The sequence below is a fragment of the Chenopodium album genome, chromosome 24, assembly GCF_948465745.1.
Source record: "Chenopodium album chromosome 24, dcCheAlbu1.1, whole genome shotgun sequence".
NCBI lineage: Eukaryota > Viridiplantae > Streptophyta > Magnoliopsida > Caryophyllales > Amaranthaceae > Chenopodium > Chenopodium album.
This window is the reverse complement of record NC_137857.1, coordinates 25,793,829-25,810,411: the sequence shown is the minus strand read 5'-3', so window position 1 is coordinate 25,810,411 and position 16,583 is coordinate 25,793,829. Positions and strand designations below refer to the sequence as shown.

The following is a 16,583-nucleotide window of genomic DNA, read 5'->3' as shown; positions in this document are numbered from 1 at the left end:
TATTGGAGTGAGATGGGGTTGTTATGTGGACACTCTCTTCGTATATATATAATATTCACTGTGTTCAAAAAATACCAGAACAGTATATAGTGAAGAGGTGGACTAAGAAGGCTATGTGTAGTCATGTTTCTGATGAAGAGCCATGTGAAGATGTTAAAGTTGTCCCTTCTGCTGTTTGGAGAGTTCAAATGGTTAGGAAGTATGTTCAGTTAGTGACATCATGTCAAGATGATCTTTTAGCAAGAAATGAAGTTGAGTATACTTTTCAAATGCTACGTGAAAAGGTGGAAAGTGTGATGGGTCCAATTCATATTGATGAGGTTGAAGTTGGTGAAGAAGCTAAAGAAGATGGTGATGAAGAAGGGTTCATAAACAATCCAAAAATAGCTAGGAAGAAGGGTGAGAGAAACTACAGGCCAAAGAGTACTGTTGAGAAAGCATGTAATAAAGCTACGGGTTGGAAAAAGAAAGTAGATAAATACAAAGACGAAGCCAGAGCTACTGTCCAAAAATTAGTTGTTGAGGTAATTTTGAACCTCTGTTCTTTGTATTTGAACTTTTGTTTTTTCTTATTGAACAGCTTATAATTTTTTTAAATTTTGTAGGTTTTAGATGATGATGGAGATCCTTTGGTTTATTCACATCCAACAACACAAGGACCAAATCTCTCAGTACTTTCTAAGAAAAAGAATGTTCAGAGTACAAATAGTAAAGCTACTAACAATGCTTCTCATTCTTCATCAACAAATGTAAGTATTTTTTTTTTAAATATTTTAATTGTCTTTTTTGAACTGTTTTGTATTATATATGTTTAATTTCATTTTTTTTCTTTTAGGTTTTTGGTGATGGGTTCAGAACTGGTTCTCAAGCTTCAAATGGAAAAGGATTCAAAAATAGTAACCCTTCAACTAAATCTACTCAGCAATCTTCAGCTAATGTAATTTTTATTCTGTTTTGAACTTAAACTGTCATTCTTTTGAACGTTCTATGTTATATTTTGAACCGTTTAATTTTGTAGTTGTTTGAAGGTGAATCATCCAACAATTTTGCAAGACCTAATTCTTCTCAGCCATCCTCATCAAAAGCTTCAAATACAACTAATGTTCAGCCTTCCTCTAGAAATATTTCAAGAGCTACTCATCCATCTTTTTCAAATGTAATTTTTTTTGTTGAATTTTTTTAAGTTTTTCTTGAATTTTTGTTTTATTATTCTAAATTAACTTGAATTTTTTGTAGGTTTTTGGTCAACAAGGTTCAACTAATTCTTCTCAACCATCCTCATCAAAAGCTTCAAATTCTTTCCCAACAACTAAGGGCCTGTTCATATTTACTGAACTGAGCTGAACTGAACTGAACTGAACTGAACTGATTGGAACTGAACTGAACTGAACTGATTGGAACTGAACTGAACTGAACTGAACTGAATTGAGCTGAAATGAATATTTTATGTGAGAGGGAAATTAAGAGCTGAACTGAACTGAACTGAACTGAACTGATTGGAACTGAACTAAACTGAACTGAACTGATTGGAACTGAACTGAACTGAACTGAACTGAAATTAAGTAAATGTGAACAGGCCCTAAGCCACCTTTATCAAATGTAATATTTTTTGCTGAACTTTTTGACATTATTTTTGAACTTTTGTTTTCAGATTCTGAACTATTTTTAATTTCCTGTAGGTTTTTGGTCATCAAGCTTCAACTAATTCTTCTCAGCCATCCTCATCTAAAGCTTCAAATTCTTTTCCAACAACTAAGCAACCTTTATCAAATGTAATTTTTTTGTTGAACTTTTTGAGATTATTTTTGAACTTTTGTTTTCAGATTCTGGACTATCTTTAATTTTCTGTAGGTTTTTGGTCATAAGCTTCAACTAACTTTCCAGCGAGTGTTACTCAGTCTTCTTCAAGAAATGTATGTTTTTTATGATATTTCTTTCATATATTTTGAACTTTTTTTTTATTACTGATATTTTGTTATTTTTGTAGGTTTTTGAAGGTCAATCATCCAATAACTTTCCAGGGCCTTATTCTTTTCAGCCATCAGCATCAAAAGCTTCAAAAACCATTCTAAGAACAAATGTTCAGCCTTCCTCTGTAAATTTAACTTCTTTACTATTAATATTTTTTACTTTTTTTGAAGATAATATATTTATATGTTTGTGTGTGTATATATTATATTTGTTTTAGGTATCTGGACCTCAAGCTAAAAATACAAAATCTTTCTCAAGAGCTACTCAGCCACCTTTGTCAAATGTAATTTTTATATTGAACTGACAAATGTTATTTTTGAACTATTAACTTTAAGTTCTGAACTAACCTTATTTTTCTTTAGGTTCATGGTCATCAAGCTTCAACTAATTTTCCTACAACTGGTTCTCAGTCTTCTGCAAGAAATGTAACTTTTTTGTTCAGAACTTTCTTTCATTTAATTTGAACTTAAGGCATTATAATCTGAACTATATTTTTTTTTAGGTTTCAAGTGGTTCTCAGGCTAAAAAAAGGAAGGTATCTGAAGTGAATCATAACAGAAGTTTTCGATATGAAACTAGTAAATGGGCTCAAGTAAGTGTGAACATTTTTATTTTGTATTATTGTTTTTTTGTATAAATTTTGGTTTTTTTTTTATTATTGTTCTTTTAATTTTTGTGTTTTTAGTATTTTGATGCCGGTCGCAATGCAATGAATGAAGGGTCTCATGCTTCTGGATCTTCGAATGTTTCAAGTTATGATGCAATGTTATCAATTTTTGACAAGACAAGTAATTCATAATTTTTCAATATATTTGAACACTTTTTCATAGGTTTTCAATATATAATAATATTCAAATGCTTATTTATTTTCAATATATATGAAAATTTTTGCATTATAAAGTTTTTGTTATAATTTTTTAATCAAATTATATATTGACAAACATATTTTATAAAATGAACTACTAAAGATTAATTTTTGAACACAATGTTAATGTCAACATTTAATACAAATATTACATATTTATGTCAATTTCAATCCAAATTAAAAATTCAAACAACATTTGTCTTCATCAAACATCAAATTAAAACAAATTACATAAAATCACTGTCTTTTGAAATGTCAATAAATCTAAATTTTAATTCTCCTCCATTCTTCTTCTTGCTGCCATTTTCACTATGTATCCTTCTTTGTTGGTGGGGCTTAATATTATTTCTGAACAATATTAAACTCTAAGCTTCCTTATTTGATCAACCTGAACATTAAACCCGAAATTATATAATTATGAACACTATATAAAATTCTTTGAACATAACAAGAAAACATTTGAACAATATTTTTGATACTCACATTATTTGCTTTCAAATCACAATTCCATTCTACCAAAGGCTCTGTTGTGTATGTTTCCATATGTTTCATCAAGTAAACACCACAATTTTTAGAATCCAAATTGCTTCTCCATTTCATCTTGATTAAATCAGTCTTGAAACTTAAGACTCTAGCAACATCGCTTCCTGTATAATCCTTTGTTCGCATAAAATATGCAAAAGCTTCTAGCTGTAAAACATAAAAATATACTTTTTGAACATCTCAACTCAATATACTGAACACAGTCTAAGAAGAAATTGAACAAAAAATAATTTAGTACTTTACCATTTTTTGAGGATTATCTTCATATTTGGTAGATGCTTTGATATTCATTGGAAGCTTCCTGTTATCAATCAAATCAACTGTGCCATTGTACATGTTGATACATAGCAAGTAGAAGTGATCAAATGCAGCCACGGGAAAGAAGAATTCCCTATATTTTTTTGTGTTGGAGATACCACTGTTTCCCATTTCATAATTCAGTCTTTCAACAAACTTCTCATGTCTTACTTCTTTTGTGGTGTTCACACTTTCACCCTTGTTTGTGCAGACAATCAACTGCAATTAACCATTAAAATAATGAACAGTTATTATAAATATAATGAACATTAGTCAAAATATACTGAATAGTTTGTAGAAAAATATTAAATAAGGTTCATTTAAGAATATTGAATATATTTTTTCTTACGTATGGCATTGTGGAGAAGTAAATGCTATGTTTTTTGCCTTTGGTGTTCAGAATATGAGCCCAAGCATCGATAACTGCAGTGTCCACCTCTTCATCTGTTCCAAGTGTCCTCATTTCTTCCCTATTGACACTATTTTCTCCATCATGGTACAGTACTTCACTGCCAATACAAGAAAAAAAAACAAATTAAGTTAAGCTTCAATTTATTATTTGAATTATATAAATAAATATTTGAACAAAGTAAATTAATTTTTGAACAATGAAATTATTTTAGAAAACTTACTCTTTAGGACCTTCACTGAATGCATAATCAGATAAAGTTGCTTGCATTGCACTAACATTTTTGAACAAATCCACATATTTAATCATGAATGGGGATTTTAGGCAAGCTGGCAATTTTGTAACTTCTCTTCGTGGTCTTTTGATTGCATCCACATCCTGTTTTGTTTTTGGTCTATTGTAACAATATAAAAGTATTGTTAGTTTTTTTGAACTATACGTTTATATAACTGAACTGTATGTGAATTGCTAATGAACTTCTATTGAATATATATGCTCTTATACAGTTACCCCTTTGATTTTTCAGAAACTTGTTTTTCTTTTCCTACTTCTTCTTTAGATCTGTAGATTTGAACATACAACAAAGACATATGAGCATCTAATACAATTATTTGAACACAGAAAAATAATATAGTAAATATATCATTCAATACTTCATAAATACATATATATTTGTACTTGTTCTGATTTCATCCAAAATATTTATGCTGACTTTTTCAGCTTCTATTCTAGTTGTCCAAAAAATTACAGATTCATTACATTACTTCCAAAATATTTACATATGTTTTTCTTTTTCTTTACTACCCTACTGCCCAAAAAATTACACTTAGATGTTCAGATAGAATTACATTACCCTTGATAGTGAAAGTCCTTTGAAAATGGGTTCCTCAAAATATCATCAAGTGTTACATCATTGGTTTCAAATATATTGGTAAAGTCAGTGGCATCATCAAATATGTCTTCAAAAGGCACATCTGTTGACTTTCCAGGTGCATCAGCTGCTGCCATTTCAAAAGGCACCTCCTTTGCCTTTCCCTTTCCACCAATATCAGGCACTTCTTTCTCATGACTTTTCTCTCCTCTGCCTATGGTAAGTGTTAGGTCAAGAGTACTTTTCCCAACAACAGTACTCTCTTCCCCTTGATCTGCACTTTCCATAGAAAAAGGAGCAGTTGGTGTTGGAGGAGTTTGAAGTTCCAAATTAAAAGCACTTTCCATGTTATAATCCTCCCCCATCTTCTCTTTTGCTCTTTCTCTTCTTTTCTCCTTTTCTGTTTTTTTCTCAGCTTCTCTTCTTTCTGTTGCTTTTTTCTCAGCTTCCTTCTTCTCCAAATACTCTCTTTCAATCTGATCAATAGCCTTCAAGAAAGCCTCAGTTCCAAAGAAAGCCTCATCTTCACTCAAATTGGAAGCATCACTCATTCTTTTCCCAATAAGACCTTCAACACTTTTGCTTATCATATTGTTAGGGAACAGATTTTTCCCTAGCTTCAGCTTCTCAGACATTTTTGAAACACAACTTCCCAAAGTCTTGACAATCTCCATCAAATCATCCATAAATTCCTCCTGTTTTCAATATAAAATAATTCACTTAAGTTTACAGTATTTTGAACATGCATTATAAGTTGATGAACATCAGAAATATAAAGAATGAATATGTAACTGATCTGATTATCAAGTATTAAAGTGTTCTTTATTATTTGAACTTTATACTAAATCATTTGAACATTTATCATAACACTCTGAACAATTACAAATAAAATTTAAACAGAAAAGTAAATGGACTTAATTTAAAGTATTCTTTAATGATGTTATGACTGATTTTATAATGCATTATAAGTTGACGAAAGCATTTGAACATGTTTCATAACAATCTGAACTACTGTATAAGAATTTTGAACAGAAAATAAAATGAACCTTGGTTGGCAAATTCTCATATGATTCAGCACTTTCTTGTTGTTGAACTTTTGGTTGTTGCTGTCCAGGTATTTGTATTCTTTCTAGCACACTTCCCAATCCAAATGTAGACTTTCCCTCTAATTTCATTCTCTCTTGAATCATATCTCTATTCCAAGCTGAAATTATTGGGTATGTCCTTGGTTGCTCAATACCTCTTTTTTGCACTCGATCACAATACAACAACTGTGCCATGACAAAAGCATACCAAAACATTATTTCTATTACGAATTTTTAAAAAAATGAAACCAATATATGCATTAACATCTTGAACAAACATAATTAAAAACCTTGAATTTTTAACATATTAATATATTGCATTAAAATTTTGAACACTCATAAGAAAAAACCTTTAAACAAACACAGGAAAATAAGACATTAAATTTTGAACAGTCATACAAAAACTTTTGAACATAAGAATAAAAGTTATAATTTAAATGCTATAATAAGGCAAACACATTTTGATCATATGCCTTTTTTAATTTTGAACTGATAGGTATAACTTTTGAACATTATGCAACACAATATGAACAAAAAATATAAAATAACAAAAGTCAAAAGCATACCAACAAGAAAGGCAGTGGTCCCTTAAAAAAACCCTTGGTGTTTTGTTTCCACTCAGGTACTGTGGAAATCAGACTTTGTAGCACATATTTGCACCAATTCAATTCCTTTATTTCATCACAATCTTGAATTGAGTGTAGGAATTTGTAGTGGCAGTGAAGGTTTTGGCTTGTTTTCATCATTGAGTTCACAACAAGCACAAGGAAATCTATTTTGAACATTTCAGTTGCCTCCCCTGTGTTCTTCTCTTTTGACTCTATGTCTGCCGTGACATATTTCCTCTTGTGCAAAGCTTGCTGATCCCTCTTGTTCTTCTTTTCTTCCTCACTTTCATACTTCTCAAATATCCATTGTGTTCTAGGGCTACTAGTTTTGCACCCCCACATTTCCCTCCACCTCATCAAAGGTGTCACTAACTCCAAATCTTCATCTTCTTCCTCTGCCTTCTTTGGCTCTTTTTCAGTAACAACTTTGTTACCTCTAGGTACTCCATATACAATCTGAACATCTTGTTCAGTGATCTCCACTGTTTTGTTAAGTGGCAAGTATAGAGTGCTGCTGTTTTCTTCAAAATGTTTTAACAGCCAAGCACAAAATACTGCATCATTTTGTGGCAAATTCACAGAAAGAAATGCCCCAAATCCCATATCCTCGACTGCTTGTTTTTGTTGTGGGGTTAAGTTACTTACAAACTTCATAAACTTAACATGACCCACTCTAACACTTAGCTTATCATCTTCAACCTCCTCATCATCACTCAAATTCACTACATTGTCATCAATCAGCTCATCTTCATCAACTTTTCTCTTTCTCTTTTTCTCAATCTTCTCAACTTGTTTTCCTTTGTCCTTTTTTTGAACTTCTTCAACCTTTTTCTGAACTTCTTTTCCCTTCTTCTGAACTTCCTTTTTAACAACCTTTTCTGAAGGTTGTCCTCCTTCCTTTGCACCAGTTTTTTCCTTGATCTGAACCCCCTTCTGTGTTTTTTGAACCCCCTTTCTAATCTTCTGAACTCTGTTAAACTCTGATTCTGGAATAACCTCTGCTTCAACAGGACTTTTTTGCCCTTCTGGGGTACTTTGGCTGCGCAACACTCTTGTTGTTGTAGGTGTTGTGTTCTTCCTTTTTTTGTAGCTATGTGCTTCCTTCTCCTGTTTAAATTATTTATATAAGTTAAAAAAATATTTACATTTATGTATTTAAATGAACATTACACTATAATAAAATGATCAAAAACATATTAATATTTTACCTTGGCTTGGGCTGACTATTATTGTCACCATTGCTTCCATCTGGTTCAGAATTTCCTGTAGGTTGTTCAATATTGGGCTGACCATTATTGTCACCATTGCTTTCATCTGGTTTAAAATTTCCTGTAGGTTGTTCAATATGTCCTGTAGGTTGTTCAGGAATTCCTTGTTCTTCAGTTGGGACCACAGAACTTGTTTGAGGTTGAACATGATTTCCTTGTTCTTCAGTTGGGACTACAGGACTTGTTGGAGGTTGTTCAGGATTTCCTTGTTCTTCAGTTGGGACTACAGGACTTGTTGGAGGTTGTTCAGGATTTTCTTGTTCAGAACCTTCTGCTTGCAGTACAGAAGTTGGTTGAGGTTTTTCAGAATTTCCAGGTTGGAGTTCAGAAGTTCCTTTGTGTAGTTCAGAACTTGTTGATGAGGGTACAGAAGTTTCTGTTGTTTTTCTGATGGGATTTCAGACATTTGTGGAGGTACATCAGAAGATTTTTTTGGTTCTTGGTGTTCAGTGGGTTGGGAGGGTAGTTCAGATGTTTTAGGATGTTGTTCAGATGTTTTATGGGGCTCTCCAGCAGTTGGACTGGTAATAAAGAAAAATTACAACAAAATTAACATATTATATGAATATAAACTAAATTTTATATGAATATAAACCAAATTTACATATTATTTCTGATTAATATTTTACTATAAACTAAATTTAATTGTATATGAACATATCCTAATATTTTTAAGTAAATCAAACTAAATTTGTAGGTGTTCAGTTATTATTTTTTGTCATTCAAATGTATTTCATGGGTTGTTCAAAAAAATATCCAAACATTATCATAATACATCAATATACAATCAAATATAGTTATAGTATTGTGGGTTGTTCAGTGCTTGTTTTTTATTGTTCAAAATTTTTTAAAGGGTTTTCATCTGAAAACTTAATAATTAATTATTATCTATAATTCCATTACAAAGTGAAATGAAATATGTTCAGTGGCTATTCATTGTTGTTCAAAAGATTTTTGTGGGTTGTTCAAAAATATATCAATACATAATTAAAATTGATAAACATGCATGCATATATACAAACATAAATGCAAAATTCTGGGTTGTTCAGTGTTTGTTTTTTATTGTTCAAAATTTTTTAAAGGGTATTCATCTGAAAACTTAATAATTAATTATTATCTATAATTCCATTACAAAGTGAAATGAAATATGTTCAGTGGCTATTTATTGTTGTTCAAAAGATTTTTGTGGGTTGTTCAAAAATATATCAATACATAATTAAAATTGATAAACATGCATGCATATATACAAACATAAATGCAAAATTCTGGGTTTTTCAGTTGAGTATTTATAATTCTTCTTCAAAAAAATAACATATATTCACATTGAACATGAATCATATGAATCAAAAGTTCAAAATATACCTGTTTGATGGATTTTCTGAAATTACTTTGTTTAATTCTTGCAATATTTTGTGATCAACAATTGGGCTTGCTTTTATATCTTCTAATTTCTTCGTTTTTGGTGTTTTCGTTTTGAACATCGCACCTAATGTCCTGTTCAACAAAATTTTGTATCAAATTATTTTTCAATTTTAAAAATTAGGGTTTAAATTGCTCGTTTTGTTAGTAATTAGAACAAAATATTACTTACATATTTTCGTCTTCATCATCAGACGAAATTTGTTGCGATTTTCTACAAAAAAAAAAAAAACCAAAATTATATCTATTATTTAACATTTTAAAAAATTAAACAATAAAAAGTTAACAAATTTATCAAAATTGAGTAAAAATTAAAGTTATTGGAGAGATGTTCACCTTTTTGAAGGTGTTTTCGGTGAATCTTCTTCGTTCGCCATGGAATTGCAGTAGTTTTTAAAGAGAGAAATTTAGAGTTGAGTGAGAAAAATGAAATGAGGAGAGAGAAATGCAAATGAATTTATTAGATGAAGCTTTATAATTTATGAGAAGAGAGAGAATGTTTTAAAATGATTAAAAAAATAAAGTGGCGGTTTGAAGAAATAAAACGGTTATTTTTTAAAAAACTGAAAAACGGAACTCCGTTATTTGTTCTGGGTTGGGCGTGTTTTTCGTTTGGGCTGTGTTTATTGGGCCGCGTGTGGGTTGGAGTATGTAGTTTACTGTGCACCATGGTGCATAGAATACCAATTGTGTATCATCCTCTTAAGAACCCTCTAGAACCTACACTCTAAACTTTCAAACTAAAAGGCTGTCCTAGAAATTTCTTCACTATTCTCTACTCTACTTAACTCATAATCCATCATCTTCTAAATTCAATCAATTTTCTCATTTCAATTAACCCTGAATTTCTGAGAGAAAAAGTAAGCAAAAATGGCGGATGATTTTTCACTGGACTTGGAAGAGCTTCGCAACCTGCAATCCATTGCTAAGAGACCTCGCGTTATTTCTCTCATTTCCTCTGAAATTCACAACTTAGAAAAGGTTCTTCTTCTCCATTCCTTTTCACAAATTTCCGATGTTTTTTCTGTTATTTGAAGTAAATTTCGATTTTTAGGGTTATTGTGTTTGAATTTTTGATTTTTCTTTTTGAAAAAAATATATAACTGTTTTTGTCTGAATATTGTGTTTGAAATTTTAATTTTAAATTTTCATATATTTTGTTCTGATTTGTTGTTTATATGTATTTAAACTACAATTTTTATGATGTTTGCTTTCAGTTTCAATGATGAATGCAATTCCAAGCCCTGATAATTTTTCAAGTTAATTCATTGTATGATTAAACAATGATGAGATGAATTGTTGCTTTTGGTGAATTTATGAAAATAATTGTGAAATTGTCTATGCATTTGTTCATATATTAAGATTTGTTATTGATATAATGTTGAATTTTTAGTTTGTATAGATGAACAGTTTAAATGCCTTGCTACCGATTTGAAGTACTGCTAAACTTGAATGGTCAATTATAAATGTTTTAGTTTAGATTGTTAACCTAATAGTTAATTACTTGCTATTTGTCAACTTACTTCAACCACTTATTACTCCATACTTATTTTCGTCAAAATCGAACCAGTCCTGAAATATTCTAATCTGATCAGTCAAGAACTGTCAATATACATTTACTTATTACTATATATCTCTGATTGCATATTGATATATACAAAGTATTTTTTTGATAATTATACGTCGTGCGCATTGATTTGAATAATAAGTTCCCACATATTAATGTTTTTTCTTATAAATTATTGTAAAATAGTGGTTAAAGTTTAGTCAGACTATATTAAGCATATCAGATAAAACAGACCACACCACTGCCCTTAATAAATTTAGACTTGAACACCTTATTGACGGCTTGTGTCGATTGGAGACATTGGAATCATAATAAGCATTAGGAAAAACAAATTAGAATAATTTCGTTGAGACAAGTAGAGTTGAATGAAGCACCTATTATAAATAATCTTGTAATAAAGAAAGCTTTTAGATTTGATTGGGTACATTGAAGTGACATATTTTCAGTCTTTTGGATATTAAAAGGCTTTAGATATAGACTCTTAATGCCTCTTGTTCATTTACCATCTGACATTCCTTCTTATATTCACTTTGCTTTTTCTATAATTTAAAATACCATATGTTATTTTTGTACGTGGCAAATTTCTTCTTACAATGTAAATGTTATCAAACTCAAGTCTTATTTCTGCTATGGTAACTGAGTTTCACATAGAATTATCTCGAAATCATGTCAAATCTCAAAGTCTTTATATCTAGAAACACAAGGTTCTTCATCATTGCAATTGCATATTGTCTTATAATTTTTTTTTTTTTTTAAACCTTTGTTTAGTTAAGTTGCTGATAACCCAGATCAATAATTGCTTTTCTTAACCACACTGTCAGAGACAGCTTGGTGGCTGACATGTATTCGACTTAATCAAAGAAAGTGCCAAAGTCTGCTGGTTATTAGAACACCTTGAGGATATATTTAGTTATGGGAAAAAAAAGTATTTAGCTGTGCAAACCCAAACATTGCTATAGTAGACAATCAATTCTTCATTTCCTTCCACTTGGTGCCTCAATTCTGTTTTTCTTGGGGATTTGGATATAGTGTCACTGTCTCAAATCCTCTTCACAACATTGGGTGAATTGAGGAACAAATAAAACTCCTATAGAGTTGTTTTATTTCTAATTCACGTGGACATTTTCGTTAGGATATCCAAGATATAATTCTTTTTGGTCAACAAATATCTTGTCCTTGGGTTTTCATTACTTGAATTATGGGTGAATGTTTGGTTTGTGGTGTGGTTTATAGTCCAAACCAAATCCAAACCATATTAATTCGGTTTGGGATTTTTAAAATCGCACCGCACTATATTATTATATGGTCCATGATAGAGTATAAAACATATTCCTAGGTCTTAACTATTGATTTTTCAACATGGTATCGGAGCTAGCGTGTCACAGAGGTCACAGGTTCAAAGGAATATTAAGCACAGGAGGTGGGCCCATGTTGCATCCACACTTCAAACCTAATGGCTCTCGTGTGAGGGGGCGTAATTGAGTATAAAATATATTTGTGGGCCTCAACCATCAGCTTAAGCTTTTGGTTGAGTTGGTCCTCCAACATTCCAAACTGCGGCCTTGCTTTTTGAGCTTTGATTTGTAACTTTTTTGGGCTTGAGTCAGCATTACCTTTTTTCGGCCATGTATAGTAGGGTCGAAAATAAAAAATGAACTATAATTTAGATATGGGCCTATATTTCGGTTTGGTTTTTAGTTTTTTGGTTTTTTAAATCCTAAAACCGAAACCAAATCACAAATTGCAATTTTTTTATTTCTCAAGCCACACCGAACCATATTACCAAAAAAACCGAATTGCATTACTAATTCGGTTTGATTTGCGGTTCGGTTCGATTTAAAAACGTATTAATTTTACCCCCTACTTGAATGCCAAGGAAGTGCTTCATGAAATTAAGTTCATCATTTGTCATGGTGGAGACTATGAAGATTGCCCCATGAAAAAATGAGTATGGCTTAGTCAACACCAGCTATGGATCCTACATTAATGAGAACCATAGACACCCGTGGCCATGGGATGGGTGCTTTGGAAGGACCTTGGATAATTGGATGGTCTAACCATGACAACCTTAAGAGGACTATAGTAGTAGGGACTCCTTGACAATTAACTTAGTCATTGTGGGAAGCATGCGATTGCTAAAAGTTTGCATCATGGATTGTTTAATGTTATTAAATATGTTAATTGGCTTTATACTCCATTCTTATTTGAAATGTTTTTTTAAAGATAGATTTCTTTATTTAGATTAAAATTTGATTTAGAATTCAATTCCCATCACTATGTTAATACGGTATCATTTTGGCCTTTCTCCTAGTTCGAAGTGCATGCTAATCCATGTCAACACCACAATGTATAAGAACCTAATTTTGATATTTGTATAGTGTTACATTCTGGGCGATGTTGCTCAAACTCAAGTACCCATGTCCAACATGGGTATGTGTCAAGTGTCTTATTACTTTGTGTGAAGAATTCATGATTTTGGTCAGTAATGAAGGAGCAAAGTCTTGACTTATCTCCATGATTCGACATGGGTACTTGATGTAAAATAAAGAATCCAAGTATGCTCCAGAAGTATACATATAGAATTGAGAATATATCTGGCTATGAGTGCTTTCTTTCAGCTGTTGCAAGCATTAACAAAGTATGGGTGTATGGAGTTAAGAGTTGTGAACTTAGTTAGTGCGTATGACCCATAGTTGACTGTTGAAGAGTGTATATTTGTTAGATCATTATCATGTATTGAGTTTACCCATTTTCTGGGTAGCTGAAGGCCAATGTGTATTGGGCAGTAGCATTTGAAAGGTCAAATTATTAGATTTCTTTTAGGGGCTATTATTATCTATTGCTTTCATCTTGATATTTTACCTTATACACAGTTTGAATGACCTTCTTGGGGAATCATGAGTACAAATCTCAAATAATCTGATAATTAAATCATCATATTAATGTTGTTTACTAGGTTTTTCTAGTCTAGTTCTGTTCCTCCTTGGAACTTGGTTGTAAATTGACATTTTTTGGCCATAAAATCTCTTAATTACCAAAAAAAAAACCATCATATTAAGGTAATTTGCTTCATTTACTGTTGGTTCTACACCCATTAGAATTAATTTCCATGGAATCATAAGAAGTAAGATTCGTTTTCTGATTTCTAGGCAAGAAGCTATGGTTGAATTCATTAATATGTAAATATGCCAATTTGGCTTTGTTATTTGTTTGTTTGTTTGTTTGTTTGTTTTTTTTTTTTTTTTTTAAAGATGTTTTTATTTGTGAATCTTCATTGACTTATTAATTTTGGACTAAAATAATTGATTGGAAATTTAGACTATTGTTTTACCTTGTGTATTCATTACAATTTGACTGATTTTTACCTTGTGTTCTCATTGTTTTAATCTTATTGCTTTTTTTGGGATGTGTATGAGCTAAATCTGAGCAGTTTAGGTTTAGATTATTCATCTTTGTTTTGATTCTGATTGTCTATGACATTTTCGTGCATAGTTGTCAGAAGAAAAAGCTGCTTCTTCAGCTCCCCAGCATCCTACTCCAATTCCTGTGGCAACGACAAAGGTGCCTTACTCTCCAACACAGACTTATTCTACTCTTTCAACTTTCAGCTGGGAACAGGACAATGATAAAGTAAAGGTGAGGGTCTGTACTTTGTTTTTGATAAATCTAATGCCACCTCATAATAGCCCAGCTTTTTGCTCTTTATTTATTAGTAGTCCTAACCTAGGTCTCATAGATGAAGAGTAATCACAAAATTTTGAGTTCTGTTACACCTTTTGATCTCTGACCAGTTACTTCCAATATATGAACCCCAATTATTTGAGCCAGATCTTTCTAATTCTGGATACTGATATTCATATTTGCATCTTGCAGATATATCTGTCTCTAGAGGGAGTGCAAGAAGAAAAGATGGAGAAAAACATAAACCCAAATTCTATTGAGTTCAAGTTTCATGATGTTCATGGGAAAAATTATCGATTTGCCATACCCAAATTGAATAAAGATATTGTTCCAGACCAAACCAAGGTCATGATCAAGCCCACAAGGGTAATTGTACATTTGGTCAAAGCTTCGAAAAGGAATTGGCAAGATTTGCATTACAAAGAGGACAAGGTAATTTTCTGTCACTATGATGTAAATTACTCCCTCCTTCCCAAAATATTAGGCCACAATTTTGTGCTCCAAAATAATAGGCGACTTTCTAAAATTCTGAAGCTGAATTTTTTTTATTTATTTTTTTGCTTTTTGAAGCTGAATTTTGTACTGTCTTATTTGTTTAATAGACGGTATGAACTATATCTTTGTAAATATTTTATGCCGTACTATTCATGGTATGTTGCTCCTTCCCACCATGTATGAATGAAATTTCATTACTATGTAGTATTTTAGTAGTGGTTTTAACTTTTAAGTGGTGATCAATATCCACGACGAACTTGAAATACTCAGGCCTCAGGGGGTACACATGCTTTAATCAAATGGTGGCATGAGACTTCCCTTGTCAAACTATATGTAAACATATTACCATTATCCTCATTTTATATTGCATACCATATAGACTGTGAATGATATTGTTGGCTAAGAATTTCCAAGTTCAATGGGGTGAAATTTAACTCAATATTATGACATTGATTTCAATCACATGTTAAAGATTTCATATTTAAGTACTGTTATGTGTGGCTTTCTTATTTATTTGGTTTTGGTTAATGCAGCTGAAGCCAAATCTAGACAAGGAAAAGGATTCTATGGCTGGCATAATGGATCTGATGAAGGTATATTCTAATCTTTACATTGTTGTAAATTGTGGTGTTGATTAATGGGCAATGGAAGCTGTACTGTTGTTCTGGGCTTGATTTAGTGAGATTACAGAAGTGTTTAGGCTTTGACATTTGCATTAACCTGTACTTCCGCATTTTTGCAGAATATGTATGAGGAAGGGGATGAGGAAATGAAGAAAACCATTGCTAAAGCTTGGAGTGATGCAAGATCCGGGAAGACTGCCGATTCTCTGAAGGGATACCGTTGAAGATCTATAGGCTATCAGAAAGTGCATAGGCATCAGTTAGGGGATTCTGATCCATTTTTGTCACAGTATTTGGGATTTTAATGCATAAATTTCTAATTGCATCCTTGGGCTCTTAGCTGTAGACATTCTCTGCTTTCTGGATGTCTTCAACCTTGTTGGGGTTTGAAAGGAACTAGGGAAGGGATTTTATGTTGTATCTAGGCTACTTTCATAATACTGTTCGCAAATTCATTGAACATGCATGTTTGAAAGGTTTGAAACTTTGAACTTCTTAATTGTCTTTCTCAAGTTGCTCCTTATTCACCACATTATACTGTACAGGTACAATTTGTCTTGGCATGCATGTAATGCAAATAGAAAATGTTGATGCTTCATATTACATTAACATGTACATCTGTTTCTTTACTTGCAAAAAAGTGAGCTGGAGCAAAATCCAAGGAATTGTAGATATGCAATCAAAATGACAAATTGTTACATGTCTACCCTTTTTACAACCAATGATCAACCACTATCGCCACACCACCCACCTGAGCTCGCCTAACTACCAGTCCACCACCTTCTCCACACAACCCACATTTAACCATATATCCCTTTTAACAGCCACCCTCCCTGCTTCACACCAACATAAAATAACCACTCCAATCACCATTAATTCTG

The 16,583-nt window shown here is 31.8% G+C and overlaps 1 protein-coding gene across 1 annotated transcript; it reads left to right on the top strand.

The window, feature by feature from the left end:
• Nucleotides 1–10,084: 10,084 nt before the first annotated feature.
• Nucleotides 10,085–16,201, top strand: LOC145612130 (uncharacterized). Its single transcript, XM_081667502.1, has 5 exons — nt 10,085–10,317; nt 14,396–14,539; nt 14,777–15,016; nt 15,613–15,672; nt 15,822–16,201. Exons 1-5 carry the CDS (start codon nt 10,207–10,209, stop codon nt 15,924–15,926), a joined length of 660 nt encoding a protein of 219 aa, XP_081523628.1. The 5' UTR covers nt 10,085–10,206; the 3' UTR covers nt 15,927–16,201.
• The last annotated feature ends 382 nt before the right edge of the window (nt 16,202–16,583 follow it).

Coding starts and splice junctions, on each gene's coding strand:
- LOC145612130 (XM_081667502.1), top strand. CDS start 10,207: ATGGCGGATGATTTTTCACTGGACTTGGAAGAGCTTCGCAACCTGCAA. Junction 10,318..14,395: donor AAATTCACAACTTAGAAAAG/GTTCTTCTTCTC, acceptor TTTCGTGCATAG/TTGTCAGAAGAAAAAGCTGC. Junction 15,673..15,821: donor GCATAATGGATCTGATGAAG/GTATATTCTAAT, acceptor GCATTTTTGCAG/AATATGTATGAGGAAGGGGA.